Source organism: Euleptes europaea, chromosome 11 (genome assembly GCF_029931775.1).
Source record: "Euleptes europaea isolate rEulEur1 chromosome 11, rEulEur1.hap1, whole genome shotgun sequence".
In the NCBI taxonomy this organism is placed as follows: Eukaryota; Metazoa; Chordata; class Lepidosauria; order Squamata; family Sphaerodactylidae; genus Euleptes; species Euleptes europaea.
In genome coordinates, this window is record NC_079322.1 from 8,039,733 (window position 1) to 8,058,393 (window position 18,661).

General features: G+C 42.0%; 1 protein-coding gene across 1 annotated transcript; it reads right to left on the reverse strand.

Moving 5' to 3' along the window:
- Window positions 1-640: 640 nt before the first annotated feature.
- On the reverse strand, window positions 641-17,227 carry FH (fumarate hydratase). The gene is made up of 9 exons (XM_056857330.1): window positions 17,098-17,227; window positions 15,947-16,057; window positions 14,135-14,311; window positions 11,484-11,666; window positions 11,091-11,256; window positions 7,012-7,215; window positions 5,248-5,375; window positions 2,009-2,162; window positions 641-803 (listed from the first exon to the last, which is right to left on the reverse strand). Exons 1-9 carry the CDS (start codon window positions 17,134-17,136, stop codon window positions 661-663), a joined length of 1,305 nt encoding a protein of 434 aa, XP_056713308.1. The 5' UTR covers window positions 17,137-17,227; the 3' UTR covers window positions 641-660.
- Window positions 17,228-18,661: the final 1,434 nt, after the last annotated feature.

The window sequence follows — 18,661 nt, forward strand, 5'->3', positions numbered from 1 at the left end:
TTTATGTTTACAAGGACAACTCAAAAGGAAAGTTTTAACCTGGTGAAAGCGGGCATGGTGTAGAGTAGGAGCATATTCTCATTCTGGATTTTACTTACCCAGCTCTCACTTTTTTGCCTTAATTCAGTGTCCCCTCTACACAGAGATTGTACCAAATGGGACTAGTTTCCACCATCACTGATGTCATTTCCACACAGTTGATTTGCCCTGGGTTCAATGTTGTTGAATTAATGTCCTGGGTTCAAGGCTTCCCCACAGCATTGTGGTGTTTCTGTGCACCACCCAGGTTTGACTTGGCTTTTCTACAGTTTTCCCAAGCCTGAAGTTTATTGAACCTCCAGAAGAACTGGATGGCCACTTTGTGAGACAGGAGATGCTGGATGAGATGGACCACTAGTCTGATCTAGAAGAGCTCTTCTTATGTTCTTAACTATATATTCAAAATTAATAATAATTTGGAGTTTAGAAAAAATATAAGTAAAATGAAATATTTTTACAGTATTTCCAGCATACCTTCAGGGATTATGTCGCTACACCTAGCATGATAGTTGAAGAATCCCTAGTTTTGTAACAGACACATGCAACACATTTTGTGTGTATATATATATATTTATATATATGTATTTATTTATTTTTTAATTTCTGTGAGCTTTATTAAAATTACTTAGGTCCTAACATATCTTCTGGCTTTACCCACTGATCAAATTGTTCTGCTGTAAGAAATCCAAGCTTGATAGCTGTTTCTTTTAATGTTGACCCTTCTTTATGTGCAGTTTTCGCAATCTTGGCCGCCTTGTCATAACCTAATGTAAAGCAAAAAACAAGATGAAAAATTTAATTGTCTCCTTGGTCACTGAGAAACAGACCAATGACAAAAGACATTTCTGCTTCCTCAACCTACTAATGTTGTAAGAAACTCAACAGCAGCTCCTATTCCTGAAAGTAAGATGAATAAAAAAAAGCTCTTCAAATACTGGACTTGCTATGCCTACAGCAGGTACATTTCATTTACTAAAAAACTCTGATACAATTATTTGATCTTTCGATATAGAGTTACACTGGACACTTCCTCCATTTTATTACATTTGATGGGACCAATATTAAATGTGTTGCTGGCATCTAAATCATGTGGGTCAGCATTCAGAAACGGATGGCACAGTTCTCTAATGTGTGTGTGTGTTGCGGGGGAGAACTGCATACTGCTGAACTGGAGCAGCTTACTGACGATATGTAGACAAAATGGTTTAAATGGGAAAACAGACTTCATTTATTTGTTATTGGAACACTCATTGTAAAGGAATTTTGTTGTGACATTATAGTTTGTTGTTGCTTAAACATGCTTTGATCAATTTTTTAATTTTTCATAATAAATGACAACAATGTAGGTGATAGCTACATGAATCTTCGCTTTAATGCTTACTTGTATCAAGTATATAACTGAGTTTTGAAGTAAAAAGTATCGCTTGACCTGTAATACTGTCAGATAGGGCTTCTGACAGCCCCGGTCCCAAACAAGATGGTTTCCCCGCAAACAAGATGGGGTTCTCCGTGCACTCCTTCCCCCCTGTTTTGCACTCGAACTCCGGCCAGGGATTTACAATTGTATTGGGACCCGCCCGTGTAAATCTCCCATCTGATATCGGGTCCCGCGCACAAAGCCGAGAGCGCGGCCATCTCCTCCACTGATTGCTCTTAATGGTTTCTGTTTCAGTTTTACTTAAGTCGTTACCGGCAGGAAACGACTACATTGTCTCTTTGTTCCTATAACCCTATTGTATCAGTCCTATATATGTATCCTCTCCACCCCAGTCATGTATTCCAGGCTTGCTTGCCTCCTTGCTGAAATCATTGACTTTCGGAATAAAACTTTGAATCGCTGCTCTGCCTGGATTTGAGTTCTATTGCCTGAAACACCGTGCATTTGCTGAAGCCTGACAAATACATATAAAAACACTTGCATGAGCAAGCAAAAAAGCACAATATATTCAAAACAGGCTGCAAGACTTACCTATGTGAGGATTCAGGGCTGTCACCAGCATCAGTGACTCACTCAGTAGTTTGCTGATCCTCTCTGTGTTGGCTTGGATTCCAACCACGCAGTTGTCAGTAAAAGAAACACAAGCATCTCCTAGGAGCTGTGCAGACTGCAGTACATTTTTAATCTAAATAAAATAGAATGCAATTAAAATCCAACATAACACCATCTGATGGGAGCTCACTGAACAGGACTGTTAAACAAAAAAGTAAATTTCTGTGCAGTATAAAAAGGATGCCAATCTGTTAGAAGTGATTTTGTAATTATAAATGTTTCTTGATACAGTACCAGCCAGACAGCAATAAATATATACTCTTATAAAATACAAAGTTATAAGGTAGAAGTGATTTTGTTTTAACACAATTGGAAGTGTAGCACACTTTAAGAAAAGGCCATTTGTAGATTTTCTAAACCATGTTTCTAAAGCAAGAAGAATAATCTAAGAAGAGCTTCAGGACATTTTTCAGCACAATATGTCAATCAATCCAAATCCTATTTCATTGTTTACTGAATGCCCCATCCTGTTGATTGTACTGACTCACTCTGTGTAATCCGCCTTGAATCCCAGTGTGAAAGGCGACGATAATGTAAATTAAAAAAAAGAGAAAGCAGAAGGTCAAGAAGAAAATGCGTGACACTTTTACTAGCCTCAATATGTTGACATATGTTGAGTTTTTTTATTGCATCTCAGAAGTAGATGTCAGGAAATCTGTTAGGGAAACTATAGTGACGGAAGGCAGGGACAATAAATCCTGTGAGGTTTCTCCATGCTTTTAGAAGCATATGTGAAATTTTAACAGCCGTAAAATTTCAAGATTGAAAGAAAATAATCCAGGAATCCTGGATTTACTATGCAAACGTATTTTGAAAACCATGGCTGCAAAAAGCCCAGACACTAATCATTTTGCTCCTAGAGCCTCAAGATTTAAATACTTTCCCCTGCCAACTTAGCTCTTGAAAGTGGAACACTGGCTTAAAATGTGATACCAGCTGAATTCTGTAACCTAGTTTTTAGCTGTAACATTTCTTCCTCTCTCTCATCTGAATATCCAAGACAGCAAACAGTAAGTATATAAAACATTAAAAATGCCAAAGAAGCAGGCTCCTTGCCATTTGGAAACAAGCTCTGGTGAACAGCACTGCACGGGTAAAATGGTAGTGGACAAATAAGCCATAATCAATAAGCTTTAAAATAGGCTCTAGAGCCTAGACATGCCCTTTCCTCCATCATTTTTTTTTACCTGGCCCTTCCCTTTCCTTGTCCTATATTCCGTGGCATATGTTTGGGTGTAGTGAAGAACTGACTGGGTAATTTCACTATTCCAAATGTCAACCAGAGAATTCCCCAGAGCCAACAAATCGATTAGGACCTCTCAGTCTCTGAGCAGACCATTCTAATCCCCATCTGTGACAGGCCCTTTTTTGGAAACAAGGGGACCCAACATCCTCTTATGATTTTGGGAAACCAGGTTTGCTCAGAACTGTAGATCTTCCCCTCAGTTACAAGATGTTATTAAGGTAGTAAGTGTAAAAGGGTTTGGGTTTGGTGCCATATGGTAAGTTTTGTGTCCTCTCCCAGAGGCGGAGCTAAAACCACTCTGCCATGCTACCAGGCAGAGCTGCCCTTCAAACTATGTCTGCCCTTTTGCTGAGGCAGATCCAAAACTATGACTGCCCTCTCTCTGAGGCAGGCCTGAACTAACACTGCTGTTGCGCTTCCCTCCAGCTTTCCATCCCTCGCTCCAAAAGGTGGCTGGATGCTAGAGCAGCCCTCCCTTAGGCCCAGAGATTAAACAGCTGAGTGGCTGCTTCCTCCTGCAGGGGCAGGGCAGCCTCCTGTGCATCACACCATCCTCAGAGAGTGCGGTCTCTTAGTGTGACACTGTTCAGAGCCGAATTGGCTGTATGAGCAGTATCGTTAAAGAAAGAGAGTGAGGTCCACATAAGTAAACTCCCCAAGCTAGAGATCTCTACATGGAAAAGGAACTATACCAAATCCCCTCACAAACAGAGCACTTTCTTCCTGTTCAGGACAGAACACCAAATCAAGATAGCAACCATTTGATATAAATCATGGTTGTCATGGCAAGCGTGTAATCCTGAGCAATTCCAGAATATGGAGGTGGCGGACCTCTAGGACAATCAGTCTAGGAGTCTTCAACACCACCCGACACCACCTCCATTAATGAAGGCAAAGACCTTACAGGGCATCAGGATGGACAGCAGCACACCAACAGAATCTGAAAATTGTCTTGAGAGTCCAGCATAAGATTTAAATTAAGCTGATGACCAGCCACTTGGAATGGTCTGTAGGAACCCCATCTCTCTGCTCACTAGGTCTAGCCCACTGCTGCACTGAGAAACCTAAAATACATTGCAGTGATAGATTCACACACACACCCCTTGTTGCCAAGTTTCAGACATGCATGCCAAATTAACTTGCTCACCCAAGATTAAATCTTGGATGCTGCATCCAGCAGCAGTACTCCATTACTGTCACAGCATCCTGGATATCTCTGACTGAGAGAAGGAATAATAATAAGAAAAGCCTAGGCCATATAGCCTTACTTTCCCTGTTCTTGATTATCTCCCTGTCACCACACTTGCGATAACCATGCCCACAGTAATTTGCACAATGTTGTTTCTACACAATAAGCTGCATGTTTCTTGGTTCTGAATAATTTATTCTACTAGTTGCTGTGAGGAAAAAAGGGTAATGAAAGGTAGTGAACGCCTGCCTCCTGGACATCCTGTTTGGCCCAACTTGTAATTTGAGATTTCATCAAATATTGCCTATCCTTTTTTAATCTTCTGTTTGAAGAAGACATAAAAAATAAAAGTTACGATCTGTGTTCCTGCCAAAGACTGCACTTTTAAAAACTATTAGTGATGCAGAAGTGAAATAGTGAACAGCTAATGGGTCACAATAAGAATAGTCCATAGGACTATTCCATAGTCCATCATCCATAGGAGGGCATGGAAGAATTCCAGTTCAAACTTTAATTCTGCTCCAGATAGACAGCAGCCAGGTTGCTGCAATGTCTATAAAAAAAGATATATTGGAATGTTGCAGACAAGTCAAACATTAAGATAAACATCTGCATAAGAATCTAACAATTCAACCATCTAGTACCACCATTATTCATTACGACAAATATTTACTGAAATAACCGACTGCCATCTAGGTGATATCACCAGGACTTCAAACTTACAATCAGAGGCTTGAAGACATTCAGCTCAAAGTGGCCATTGCTGCCTCCTACTGTAACAGCAACGTTATTTCCCATCACCTGAGCTGCCACCATGGTCATGGCCTCACACTGAGTAGGATTCACTTTTCCTACAGGATAAAAAGATTCCTCACATTAATTTTTCATCAGCTGCTTCCTTTTAAATATCCCTTCCCTGCCTCTCTATTTTTTCTCCTAAGCAGCTCTTTTGAATAAAAATCAAAGAATGTTTTCACTTTAAAAACACAGAGAAAAATGACAGGATCTAAATATGTGATCCCGGGACACATTTATGTGGCCTATTTAATCCCAAAGATTCCAATGAAAGCAAGAAGACCAAAAAACATGATTTTCAGCTCTCAGACTCAAAAACATACATGATTTTTTTGTGTGCCAACTAACTGTAGTCAGGCACCTTCTGCGTTTACTGAAATTTTGACAATTCAAAGCAATTATTCACATTATGTTAACTGTCTTCAGCTAAAACGAATCCTTTTCTAGCTCATGTTGCGTAACTGAAAGGACTATAAATACTGAACATGTTAATATTGTATGAGAACCACACACAAGATTGCAGGAGAGCCAGCCCATTTTATTTACTGCCCATTCTTATACTGCCACAAAAATCCTATCCAGAGATCTCGGAAGTACATTACCAACATTTCCATGTAAGAGGTTGGTTCCAGCCAGCTTTTTCACGCAATCTCACCCCATTCCCTTCGACATTACAGCCGCCACCCCACATGGCTTGGTACATAGAATCATAGAGTTGGAAGGGACCATCAGGGTCATCAAGTCCAACCCCCTGCACAATGCAGGAAATTCACAACTACCTTCCCCCCCCCCCACACCCCTAGTGACCAGAAGATGGCCAAGATGCCCTCCCTCTCATCATCTGCCTAAGGTCACAGAATCAGCATTGCTGACAGATGGCCATCTAACCTCTTCTTAAAAACCTCCAGGGAAGGAGAGCTCACCACCTCCCGAGGAAGCCTCTTCCACTGAGGAACCGCTCTAACTGTTAGAAAATTCTTCCTAATGTCTAGACAGAAACTCTTTGGATTTAATTTCAACCCGTTAGTTCTGGTCCGACCTTCTTGGGCAACAGAAAACAACTCGGCACCCTCCTCTATATGACAGCCCTTCAAGTACTTGAACATAGTTATCGTATCACCGCTCAGTCTTCTCCTCTTCAGGCTAAACATACCCAGCTCCTTCAACCTTTCCTCATAGGACTTGGTCTCCAGACCCCTCACCATCTTTGTTGCCCTCCTCTGGACATGTTCCAGCTTGTCTACATTTTTCTTAAATTGTGGTGCCCAAAACTGAACACAGTACTCTAGCTGAAGTCCAACCAGAGCGGAGTAAAGCGATACCATCACTTTGCGTGATCTGGACACTATACTTCTGTTGATGCAGCCCAAGACTGCATTTGCCTTTTTAGTTACCATGCAGGACCCATAATTCCCAGCATAGCCTTTTCATGGGCAAAGAGGACTCTGTCTTCCTTTTCTCATTAGCAGAAGAGTTGGATGGATCTAACCCACTGCATTTGTATCAACAGAAACCCTGTTCTGTCCTACTGCCACATGTTCCTACAAGAAAAGTAATCTTACAAACATATATGCTTGACCACAAGAATGGACAAAGCTGTGTTATCATGAGTAATTGAGAGTAACTTCATGGTATACAATCGCTCTCTCTGAAAAGAAAACTAAGTAGGACTGTCACTCTTTGCTGTATTACCTGGCATAATGCTGCTTCCAGGTTCATTTTCCGGCAAGATTATCTCCCCTAGACCGCAGCGTGGTCCAGAACCCAGGAAGCGGATGTCGTTGGCTATCTTCATCAGGCTGCAAGCCACCGTGTTCATTGCCCCGCTCAGCTCCACTAGAGCATCATGAGCTGCGAGTGCTTCAAATTTGTTTGGAGCAGAAACAAAAGGCAGCCCTAAGAGGAAAAAAACCATGGCAACAAATCAGTGTTATTAGTTATATAATTTTTTGTATTTATAACCCATTGTTCAGCCAGACTGATTCCCAGGCAGTCTGGGAACCGAGACCCACAACATCCAATGAGGCCCAAGGAGCTTTAGTTTACTGCCAAACAGTCAAGTTAAAATGAACAGGGGGGAAAACAGGGCGCAAAGTGAATTTGAGAGGAAGAGGCTGGAATGTAAAAGGCATAGGTTACTTCTTGGCTTGCCTGTGATTGGTCAGGTTGGAAAGCTGAGGTCCTGCTTGGTGAAAATGTGAAAATTCTGAGGCAGCGAGAGAAAGAGTGTGTGTATTGGGAGCGGGGGGAGGCTTGACCTGTGTGTGTGAGTAAAGTACCATCAGGTCACAGCCAACTTATGGCAACCCAGTAGGGTTTGCAAGGCAAGAGACCAACTTACTATTGCCTTCCTCTGCATAATGACCCTGGACTTCCTTGGTGGTCTCCCATCCAAGTACTAGCCAGGGCTGATCCTGCTTAGCTTCTGAGATTGTTGGGCTGGGAAGCAAATGTATCAGGAGGAAAAGGAAACAGGATACCAATGCATTGGGTTAGATCCATCCAACACTTCTGCTAATTAAAGTAACCAAACACACCGATAATAATTTCTAGGCAGGTCATAGGCACACATGTCAGGAAACTCATGTTTTAATAATTACTGCACTGACATAAGAACATAAGAAAGGCCCTGCTGGATCAGACCAAGGCCCATCAAGTCCAGCAGTCTGTTCACACAGTGGCCAACCAGGTGCCTCTAGGAAGCCACTAACAAGACGAGTGCAGCAGCACCATCCTGCCTGTGTTCCACCGCACCCAAAATAATAGGCATGCTCCTCTGATACTAGAGAGAATAGGTATGCAGCATGACTAGTATCCATTCTAACTAACAGCCATGAATACCCGTCTCCTTCATGAATATATCCACTCCCCTCTTAAAGCCCTCCAAGCTGGCAGCCATCACCACATCCTGGGGCAGGGAGTTCCACAATTTAACTATGCGTTGTGTGAAAAAATACTTCCTTTTATCTGTTTTGAATCTCTCACCCTCCAGCTTTAGCAGATGACCCAGTGTTCTAGTATTATGGGGGAGGGAGAAAAACTTCTCCCTGTCCACTCTCTCCAAACCATGCATATTTTTATAGACCTCTATCATGTCTCCCCTCATCCACCTTCTTTCCAAGCTAAATAGCCCTAAGCGTCTTAACCGCTCCCCATAGGACAGTTACTCTAGTCCCCTAATCATTTTGGTTGCTCTTTTCTGCACCTTCTCAAGCTCTGCAATATCCTTTTTGAGGTGTGGTGACCAGAACTGTACACAGTATTCCAAGTGTGGTCTCACCATAGATTTGTACAAGGGCAGTATGATATCAGCAGTTTTATTCTCTATTCCTCGTCTACTTATGGCCAGCATGGAATTTGCCTTTTTTACAGCAGCCGCAAACTGGGTTGACATCTTCATTGAGCTATCCACTACCACCCCAAGATCCCTGTCTTGGTCTGTTGCTGCCAGCACAGATCCCATCAGTGTATATGTGAAGTTGGGATTTTTTGTCCCAATATGCATCACTTTACACTTACTCACATTGAATCTCATTTGCCATTTTAATGCCCATTCTTCCAGTATGCAGAGATCCTTCTGGAGCTCTTCACAGTCCGATTTTGTTTTAACCACCCTAAATAATTTGGTGTCATCTGCAAACTTGGCTACTTCACTGTTTAACCCCAACTCCAGGTCATTGATGAACAGGATGAAAAGCTCCGGTCCCAACACAGATCCCTGCGGCACCCCACTGCTCACATCCCGCCATTGTGAGAACTGACCATTGATTCCTACTCTCTGCTTCCTATTTTTCAGCCAGCTCTCAATCCATAAGAGGACTTGTCCTCTTATCCCATGACTATGAAGTTTGCTTAGCAGTCTTTGGTGGGGGACTTTGTCAAAAGCTTTTTGGAAATCCAAATACACAATATCCATAGGCTCATTCCTGTCCACATGCTTATTGACGCTTTCAAAAAACTCTAACAGGTTGGTGAGACAGGACCTACCCTTACAGAAGCCGGGTTTTGCCCAGCAGACCTTGCCCTTCTATATGCTTGACAATTTTATCTTTAATAATGCTTGCCACTAATTTACCCGGAACAGACGTTAAGCTAACTGGCCTGTAATTTCCTGGGTCCCCCCTGGAACCTTTTTTATAAATTGGCCATTCTCCAGTCCTCTGGTACACAGGCTGATCGAAGGGACATATTACATATCTTTGTTAGAAGTTCAGCAATTTCCTATTTGAGTTCTTGAAGAACTCTAGGATGAATACCGTCTGGTCTCTGTGACTTGTTAGTTTGCAGTTTGTCTGGACGTTCTAGGACTTCCTGCCTTGTTACCACTATTTGCCTCAGTTCTTCATTTTCCCCTCTCCAAAATCTCTGTTCAGGAGAAGGAATCTGCCCTGTATCTTCAACAGTGAAGACAGATGAGAAGAATTCATTCAGTTTTTCAGCAATCGCTTTATCCTCCCTTAGAGTTCCTTCCATTGTCATCCAATGGTTCAACCGCTTCCCTAGCTGGTTTCCTACTCCTAATATACTTAAAGAATTTCTTATTGTTTGTTTTGATGTGTTTAGCAATATGCTCCTCAAAATCTTTTTTTGCATCTCTAATTATCTGCTTGCATTTCCTTTGTGCAAGTTTGTGTTTGCTTCTGTTCGCTTTGTTTGGGCAAACCTTCCAGTCTCTGAAGGAAGACTTTTTTTCTCTAATTGCTTCCTTCACCTTACCTGTTAGCCATGGTGGTGACCTCTTGGACATATTACTACCTTTCCTTACCTGCGGTATACAAGCTAGCTGAGCCTCTAGTAATGTGGACTTGAGTAACCCCCAAGCCTTTTGAAGAGGTTTAACCCTCCTAACTGTTCCTTCCAACTTCCTCTTTACCAGTTTTCTCATTTTAGAGAAGTTCCCTCTTTTAAAGTTAAAGGTAATTGTGTGAGATTTCCCAGTCACTTTCCCACTTGCATATAAATTAAATTTGATGCCATTGTGATCACTATTGCCAACTGGCTCAACTACATCCACATCCTGCACTAAATCACTGGCAGCCCCACAGAGTATTAAATCCAGGATCGACTCCCCGCTGGTTGGGTCTATGACCAACTGTTCGAGGGCACAGTCATTTAGGATGTCTAAACATTTTATCTCTTTGGCTTGACTGGAGCATACATTTATCTAATCAATATGAGGGAAGTTGAAGTCCCCCATCATTACTACTTCATTACCTTTACATGCTTCCCCTCAGTTTTTCTCATATGGTTTTCAATTTACCCATCACAGGGTCACATTGGTTTTCTATGGAGAAAGGGGGCGACCTCTTCCAGACCCCATAAAATCTGACCCCCTAACCCAATCTTCACCAAACCTGGGGGTTCTTGCGCGGAAAGTCCCTTCAAGCTACCCTGAAAATTTGGGACCTCTACCCAAAAAATGCCCCCCCCAGGAGCCGCGAAAAACCACAAAAACTCCTATATTTACCAGTATGGGAAATTCAGCTTTTTGGGTTTCCCGAAAAAAATCAGGACCAATAAGCCCGAACCTGAATTTTGTTTTTTTGCTCAGCCCTACTGCACACCACATATTGATTTACATTTATTCTCTACCTTATTATAATGACTCAGAGTGAGTAGCAGTAAATCTCGATTGACAGGCTCTAGGCTAATCAATGGGTGAACACAGATGTGAATCAATCAGACCGGTTACCTTCATATTTATTTATTTATTTCCATTTGTTACCCTGCTCTTCCCAGCCAAAGCCAGACTCAGAGCGGCTGTTTCTTACCTGTGAGCGCAGCCACCTTAGCAGCCACCTTCTCAGCAAAACCAATTCTTGTGTTTAGGCCGGTGCCAACCGCAGTGCCACCAGCTGCCAGCTCATAAACCCTTGGCATGGCCGATTTAATCCTAATGATGCCATACTTGACTTGCTGCACATAACCGCTAAATTCCTTGGAAGAGCAGAAAAAGCAGGGACATAGACAAGATTATACTGCAAGCCAAGTTAGGTTTCCAAAGGTTTAACACAAAGAAGAAATTTCTAACTAACCAAAACACATGTTTATGGAGTTACAATATCCGACTTTTCAAGGAGTCCTGTGCCATAAGACTAAGAAGTACAAATCTAGACAAAAGGATAACATTTTCATCCAAGGTTCAATGTTAAGTGATTTAGTACCTGCCCAAGGGTCAGAGGAACAGCATCTTGAGTATGAGTGCGTCCAATTTTAATAATTTTGGAAAATGCTTTTGACTTGGCATCAAGGGCATCATGAAGCTTCTGTAGCCCTGGTAACAACACTTCATGAACTTCCTGGGCAGCAGCAATATGCATTGCCGTTGGAAATGTGTCATTTGAGCTCTGTTTGAAACCAAAAATAAAACAACTGGTTATACAAAAAATATTGTGGCACCTTAAAGAGTAATCAATACATTGTAGCATACGATTTATGGAACTAGAGCCCACTTTATTGGATACATGAAATCATTAGCCTCAGCTGGCAAATTTTTCAGTATTACATATACACAAATTGTAAAGAATGGAATTGAAGAGCCATAAAAGGCAAGATAGTCATGCCATAGACATCAGAGCTTTGCAAAAAAAAAAAAAATCACAACCGAAAACAGTGACCATTCACTACAACAAAAATAATGATTTAAAATACTGATATCCAGCTCTCTTTCAGTCAAAGTTTCCGAACAGCCTACATAAATAAAGCAAGAATTAAAAACGCCTAGAAATTGCAAACCCTAACAATATAGCCATCAAAACAAACCACTAACAAAAGTTAAAAATTCGAACAAAACATCTATTCAGCAGAGAGGCTGAGAAGTAAAGTTTTCACCTGGCTTTTAAAACAGGAAAGACCAATTTCTACGTGACCAAGACCAGGAGAGGAAATTCACAGCTAAGATTCTACCACAGAGAAGGCCCCGTCTCTAGTGGCCACCTCCCACTCTTGAGGGCTGGACACACAAAGAAAGGTCTCTGCCGAAGATTATAAATGGCAGACAGGGTGCCAGTGCAGTAATTATTAAAACGTGAGTTTTAATAGGGCCAAGAGATCCCTTCAGCATCCTGGCCGTAAAACCATTTAGGACTTTAAAAGGTAGTAACCGCCACTATGGATTGTGTTTGGAAATGGGTTGGCAGCAAGAGTAGTTCAAGACAGGTGAGACACATTCCCAATAGTCTGTACAGATCTTTCTGCTGTATTTGGTTCTCATGAAAGCTCCAAGGCGGTCTTCAAAAGCAGCCCCAGAATTGAGAGTACTGCTTGATGTGATGAGAGCACAGACAACTGTGGCCAGATTGTGCTTCTCAAGGAAAAGCTATAGCTGGCACAGTGTTGAGTAAAGCCACAGATGAAGACCTACACCTTCATCTATAAGCGTGGATCCAATCGTGCCCACCAAGTTACAAATCTGTTCCTTTAAGGAGAGTGCAGTCCTGTCCAGAACAGGATGATTCCTTAATCCCTGACTGGTGGAATTTTCAGCCAACATAACCTCATTATTGTCTGGTCTGAGCCCATTACCAACCCCGTACACCAGTTCAGAACAGTCTGACTTGGTTGAAAAGGAGAAACAGAGTTCAACGTCATCAGAATGCAGATGGCATCTCATGCCAAATCCCCAAATGACCTTTCGTGGAGATCTCATCTACATGTTAAACTGTATGTGGCAAAAGACAGAATTCTGTAGGATTCCATAGCACAAAAGCCAAGCAGCTATCTGCTGCCACCCCTCCCCACCACCTTCTAATATCAGTGAACCTGCCAACCAGGTCAGGTTACTATGGTCACTGGTAATGTTAGCAGAAACATCTGTTGTTATTTATACACTTCTCTGATTATGGTAACTCAGAACATCTCCCATAAATGGAATCATCCACTGCATAAAGAAGGAATGCACACTAAGTTACAAAGGAGAAATTACGATGTTACCAACCAGCAGCAAAACCTACATACATAAGATTCAGTCCATAAGCACCAGGTATTTTACTTTGTGTACATGCCTTAACCTTGATGGCCCAGGCTGATCGATGTTATCATATCTCAGAGGCTAAGAAGGGTTGGCCCTGATTCATACTTGGGTGGGAGACCACAAAGGAAGTCTTGAGTCATTATGCAGAGGCAGGCATTAGCAAACCACCTCTGAATGTTTCTTGCCTTTAAAAAACCCTATGGGGTTTCCATAAGTCAGCTGCGACTTGACAGCACTTTCCACCACCACCACCAGTATATAACACTGAAGAAACCATGTCGCTTAGTGATTTTTTAAATCATTATTTTTACCGGATGTTGATGCTCAGTGCCCAAACTACAGCCAGGTTCCCAACTGTTGGAAGACCTGCACTAGCCACGCCCCCCCAAAGCCACATTAACAGTTTGGTAACCTGTGGAGTTGAGTGTTTCCAACCTGGAACCCACTATCGTGTGTTTTTTCCCTATTGCTTCCCATGTATTTCAAGCCTTCGTGGTGTTAATAATTTCCTTTTATCTCCTTTTATTTTGGACTGGCTCTCCTTCTTAATCAGAACCCACTGCTCCCCCTTTGTCATTTTTTCTTAACTCTGCTTACCCAGTGGGCTACTTTTCTCACTTTCCCTCCCAACTGCCTTTTAAGCCTCAGCATTCTTTTTTTCCTTCTCCTTACAGAACATTGCTGGTTCATTTTTTCATATTAAAAATGCAGGATTTGTGTGTGTGAAACACCTTGTATATTGAATACCTAGCCAAACAACACCAATCTGATGACGATTCTGAACTCTTAGAGACCTTGTCTAATGTAAGAATAGCAAGAATGTCTGGAAAACTGAATAGTGACCTGGCTCTTATTAACATGGTCATTTGGATGCACTGGATCCTTGCTCCCCAGTTTGCCTCCCAGTATCTCAATGGCTCTGTTGCTGATGACTTCATTGACATTCATGTTGGTCTGAGTTCCAGATCCAGTTTGCCACACCACCAAAGGAAAATGATCGTTTAATTTACCTTCCGATACCTACAAAAGACATACACATATTATTGCTACTTACTGTTTTCAAGGTACAATCAACTTTACTAAGCTAGTCTTTATAATGCTAAAACTGAACCCCAGAGTTCACAAGTTTTAATTTCACCAATACTGCAGATTACATTTAAATCCATGCCATAAGTGACTACAGAACACATTTGCTACATTCATTCTGTGACAAACTCTCCCACTCGGTTCCGCCTCATTGGAATAACATAAGGTTTTGACTTTTGTTATCTTCTCAGAATAAGTATGATGACCAGTCTAGAGAATCTGGGTTGAATATTTACAGATCCAGTTCTTTTACTGTTATCAGACAAATGTTTGTGCAAGTGAAGTACTAGACGAAAGGAGTTTTAACAATTTAAATCTCTTTGCATCAACTTTTCCCTACATTCTTCCCCCTACAGTATTTATTTATTTATTAGATTTCTATCCTGCCCCTCCCTGGCTACAGCCAAACTTGGGGGCAGCTTACAATGTATTCAACAATTAAAACATAAGTTACTGTTAAAATATCAAGTAACTATAAAACTCTATTGGCACCCTTAAAATTATCACAACAGTGGGAGGTTCCCCAAACAGAGGGGAAGGAATAAAGAGAAGGGGAAAAAATAACAATCATCATTCCAATAAGAATTTAAATTGACCACATATAAGCAATAATATAACCAAACTGGGGGACTGGAGACCAGCTAGATGGAAAAACCGTCACTGCCCTCAACCATAAGCCTGGTGGAACATCTCAGTCTTACAGGACCTGCAAAACTGCATCAGATCTCGCAGGGCCCGGGTCCAGTTCCACCAGGCCGGGGCCAGAGCCGAGGGGCCAGGAACCACCAGCAAGTTGTCCACAGCTGAATGCAATGTCCTTTGAGGGGTATACCAGGAGAGACGGTCCCACAGGTACGATGGTCCCGGACTAAAACCTTGAACTTGATCCAGTACTCCACCCAGAGCCAGTGCAGCTGGTGGAACACCGAGACCAGCTGAAGTTTCCAGGTCAGCCTCAAGGTTAGCCCTTCTACTTTGTAGAAGAAATCTAGAGCTTGCACAGCACTGACTGTGATATCTTTTCATGTGAGAGCCAGTGTGGTATAGTGGTTAAGAGCAGTGGATTCTAATTTGTAGAACCAGGTTTGATTCCCCACTCCTCCACATGAAGCCTGCTCGGTGACCGTGGGCTGGTCACAGTTCCCTCAGAACCCTCTCAGCCCATGCAGAGGCAGGCAATGGCAAATCACCTCCAAAGGTCTCTTGCCTTGAAAGCCCTACGGGGTCACCATCAGTCAGCTGTGACTTGACAGCACTTTCCACCACCAACACCATCTTTTCATCCGCTGGAAATCACAGAGCTGCAACAGACGAAGGCCGATTATACTCCTTCTGTGTGCTGCCTATGTTACTTATACAGCACATGTGGCATCTCTTATGACAAAAACAGCACCCACTTTTGAGACATTTACCTTGATATAAGCAATTATTATACCTCAAAAAAGCAACTAAAAAGAGACTTCCCAATGACTGATGCTATATGATTTTTGTACAGGATTCCTACAAAGGTTTGCTAAGTATAAAAGAGAACCAGATTAGCCGCTCCACACATACACACTCACCCCATACCTCATCTGCTGCCTTCATAATGGCATTGGCAATCTTTGGATCAAGACCATAATCCTGATTTACTTCAGCCGCTGCTCGTTTTAAGATGCCAAAAGCTCTTATTACTTGGACCTAAAATTTAAAAGAAAAGAATTGCAAACATATAAACTGGGAAAGCAATTTCACATTAAACTATTACAGAATAGTCTCAACTACATTACAAATGTATTCCTATGACTCAACATTATGCTACATCATTCAACAAAAAAGAAGGGGTAGCTCAAAGGGCAAGTAAAATCCTATGCAAGTAAAATCCTAACTTCCCAAGAATTCCAACTCAATTAGCTGTCTCACAGATGGATGAAGAATCAAACTAGTGTTTTCCCGCAGTCACAAAGCTGCCACCAGTATCTCGAATTCCTGGCAAAAGTACTGGTAGGAGGAATTCTCCTCTCCACCCCCCACCCCCCACCCCCAGCACTGTTACACAGGGCAAGCTTGAAACCATGGCTAACAGAAGCAGCAACTGCTGCTTTTTTAGCTTGCTCCCGCTGGGCAGAATCACTCCTGGCAGCCTTCACTGCTTGCTTGAGGTCAGCAAGCCAGTGGCCCTCCATTAATGAGGAGGAAGATTTGCTCCTGTTTGCACCAGCACACCCAGCCATTTATTCTTGCCTATATGAACTAGGCCTGACGGATTTACACTCCTACGCATCCAATGAGCCAACTCACGGAAACATACGCTGGAATAAATTCTGTTCATTTTTAAAGCACTGTTGGACTCCAGTTAATCTAAATAGATAATTCAGGGGAAATATTTTGCACAGTAGGATATAAAACATGTTCAGGCATAATGGGGTTAAGTTGCTTTTAACCATGCTGATAACAAGAGCACAGTGCAGAGAGAATGACAGGAAGAGAAGGAGAATGTATCTAGGATGCTGATTCGTGCAGTGGTTGAATGAGCACAAGGAATGAATGCCCCTACCCTCATTCCACAATCTTTCATAATTTCATTGTTACCCATGACTGGTCTTAACCTGTGTTCAAATAATCACATGACCACTCCTAAAATTCATTTCAGGCAAGCAGCAAGAAACAGGAGGAAACATGATTTGTAACGCCTGATCTCTTTACCCCAGCCCCAATCCCTTCAAGTCTGAGTTACTTACTGGCATCCGTTCTGTCACACCGCCAATCTTAAAGTTCATTGTGGATCTCACCGTTTGGGCACCATAATACTTGTCATTTGGAACTTTCAGTTCTCCAAAAGTATCATATTCTATTCTAAAAGAGCCCGGACTGGCCTGAGGAGAAAACAAAACCACAGTTAAGAATGAAGACACTTTTTCAGTATATCAATTTATTTTTTTTACCAGAAACCTGCAGATAAATGTTAGCAATCCCTGCCATATTTTTCTTATCTGAGAGCCAGTGTAGTGTAGTGGTTAAAGTGACAGACTAGGATCTGGGAAACCCAGGTTCAAATCCCCAATCTGCCATAGATACACACTGGGTGACCTTGGACCAGTCACACACTCTACCCTACCTCACAGGGTTGTTGTGAAGCTAAAACAGAGAAGGGAATGATGTAAGCAACTTTGAGTACCCATTGGCGAGAAAGGCAGGATGTAAATAAATAAATAAATTTAAAATTATCCCATAGCTGAGGCCTGTGAGTTCTAATACAAAGTAGAATTCAGACACTATGGATCAACTAGCAGAGGCAGAACTCACAAAATAATGCTTCAGCTGCTAGCGGTCAGGATCCCCCCACCATGTAAAATTAATTCCATGAGATGTGCAGCACAATCCTAAGAGCCCAGATTTAGAAGGATGTATCACTGCTTAGAGTTGCGATGTAGGGAACCTGACAATGCAATCCTACGCATTTTTATGCAAATTTAAGAACCACTGAGCTCAGTGGTGCCTACTCCCTAGCAAGAATGCTGAAGGTTGCAGCCTGTGATTTTTTTTAAAGTCCAAAACAGCTGCCCTATGACCCTTGATAAACTGCTTACAAAGTGGGGAGAAATTTATAATCTGGCCTCAGAGCTAGTGTTCAGGGGATAAGTCAATAATTCTTCCAGACCTCTTGGGGTCTCCAAACAGCTCCCAGCCAGGATACAGAGGAGTTTATGGGCATTTGTGTTCACCAAAAAACATCTTAGGCTAGTAAATAAGATATTCATTCACCCTTAAAATCAACTGAACAATCTATTCATCTAATTCTCAACATGGCGCAGGACATGTCCCCAGGTCTGCAGAAAAATTGGGGGGGGGGGGGACAGGGGACGGTGGTAGATAGTCAAAATTCGTCCAGAATGGACAACATTGAACAAGGTCTTGCAAACCCTTTGAAGATCATGATTGGCATTGTGGGGTTGCCTACCAACCCTTCTGGAACAGGAAACTTTCAGCCTGGAAAAGCACTCAAAGCAGCAACTAGGAAATGCAACAGAGGTGAAAAGCAATGAGGTGTGGACAATGGGAGGGGATGGAATTTCTCTCTATGAATCTCACTGTGTCCCCACTTGCATGTAGCTAAATGAATACCAGCATCTTATTAAACAGGATATATTCTACAATCTGGGGCAGTTTTCAAAAGAAGCAGCAGTTAAACATGTACACACACAAAACCCAGCCAATATCTATGGAATGTAGTTGCTATAGTATGAAAATCAATTGTTTTCTGAACAACTTACTAGACATTTCTCAGTGCTTTTCTTAGGAAAA